Below are 692 nucleotides of genomic sequence, written 5' to 3' on the forward strand. Positions count from 1 at the left end.
ATTCAGGGCCATTTAACCCAGAATTTTGAGAAATGCATACAGAAAGACTTATATAACAATATTTGTTTCATCATTTCATGCATCACAACCAAAGCCAATGAGAAATCTCAAGGTTCACAGGTTTTGGCATGCATTAAATCCAGCTCTATAGTTCAAGGAGTTAGAAGTACCAAGTAGTACCTTTCAGGATTATCTGCCCAACTGTACCCTGATGGACACATGGACACCAAATTTCATTTATGAACATTTGTGCACACAACAGCTCCCAACCTAAAGCTGCTTCACCCTGACACATTCATCTCACCTGTGGAGAGACTGGGACAACTGGAGTAGCTGCAGGCTCTACCACATTGCTCATCCTGGCAGGAGGAGGACAGCTATTTGCTGCATAGTAATTTCGGAGTTTCTTACCATGATTTTTACCCTAGAAGTAAAAATAAAATGAGAAATCACCATAAGGAAAATTTGTCAAATCAATTTCATCAATATATTCACTTAAAAAAAAAAAAATGAGGGGCCAAGCCCATGGCGCACTCGGGAGAGTGCGGCACTGGGAGCCCAGCAGCGCTCCTGCCACGGGTTCAGATCCTTTATAGGGATGGCCGGTGCACTCACTGGCTGAGCGCCGTGTGGCCGATCTCGGAAAAAGACAAAAAAAAAGAAAAATGAGGAATACTGACTACATTTTATTC

General features: G+C 42.5%; 1 protein-coding gene across 1 annotated transcript in view; it reads right to left on the reverse strand.

Annotated features, from left to right (window-relative positions):
* Positions 1-304: 304 nt before the first annotated feature.
* LOC103607609 (zinc finger matrin-type protein 3-like) overlaps positions 305-692 on the reverse strand; it is a gene marked incomplete at its 3' end in the record, with an annotated part of 19,766 nt that continues 19,378 nt past the window's right edge. The window contains exon 3 of the mRNA XM_008592097.1: positions 305-424. Coding sequence (XP_008590319.1) covers positions 305-424 — 120 coding nt within the window. The remainder of the gene's footprint in view (positions 425-692) is intronic.

This window comes from Galeopterus variegatus, unplaced genomic scaffold, assembly GCF_000696425.1.
Source record: "Galeopterus variegatus unplaced genomic scaffold, G_variegatus-3.0.2 Scaffold7582, whole genome shotgun sequence".
Taxonomy (NCBI): Eukaryota; Metazoa; Chordata; class Mammalia; order Dermoptera; family Cynocephalidae; genus Galeopterus; species Galeopterus variegatus.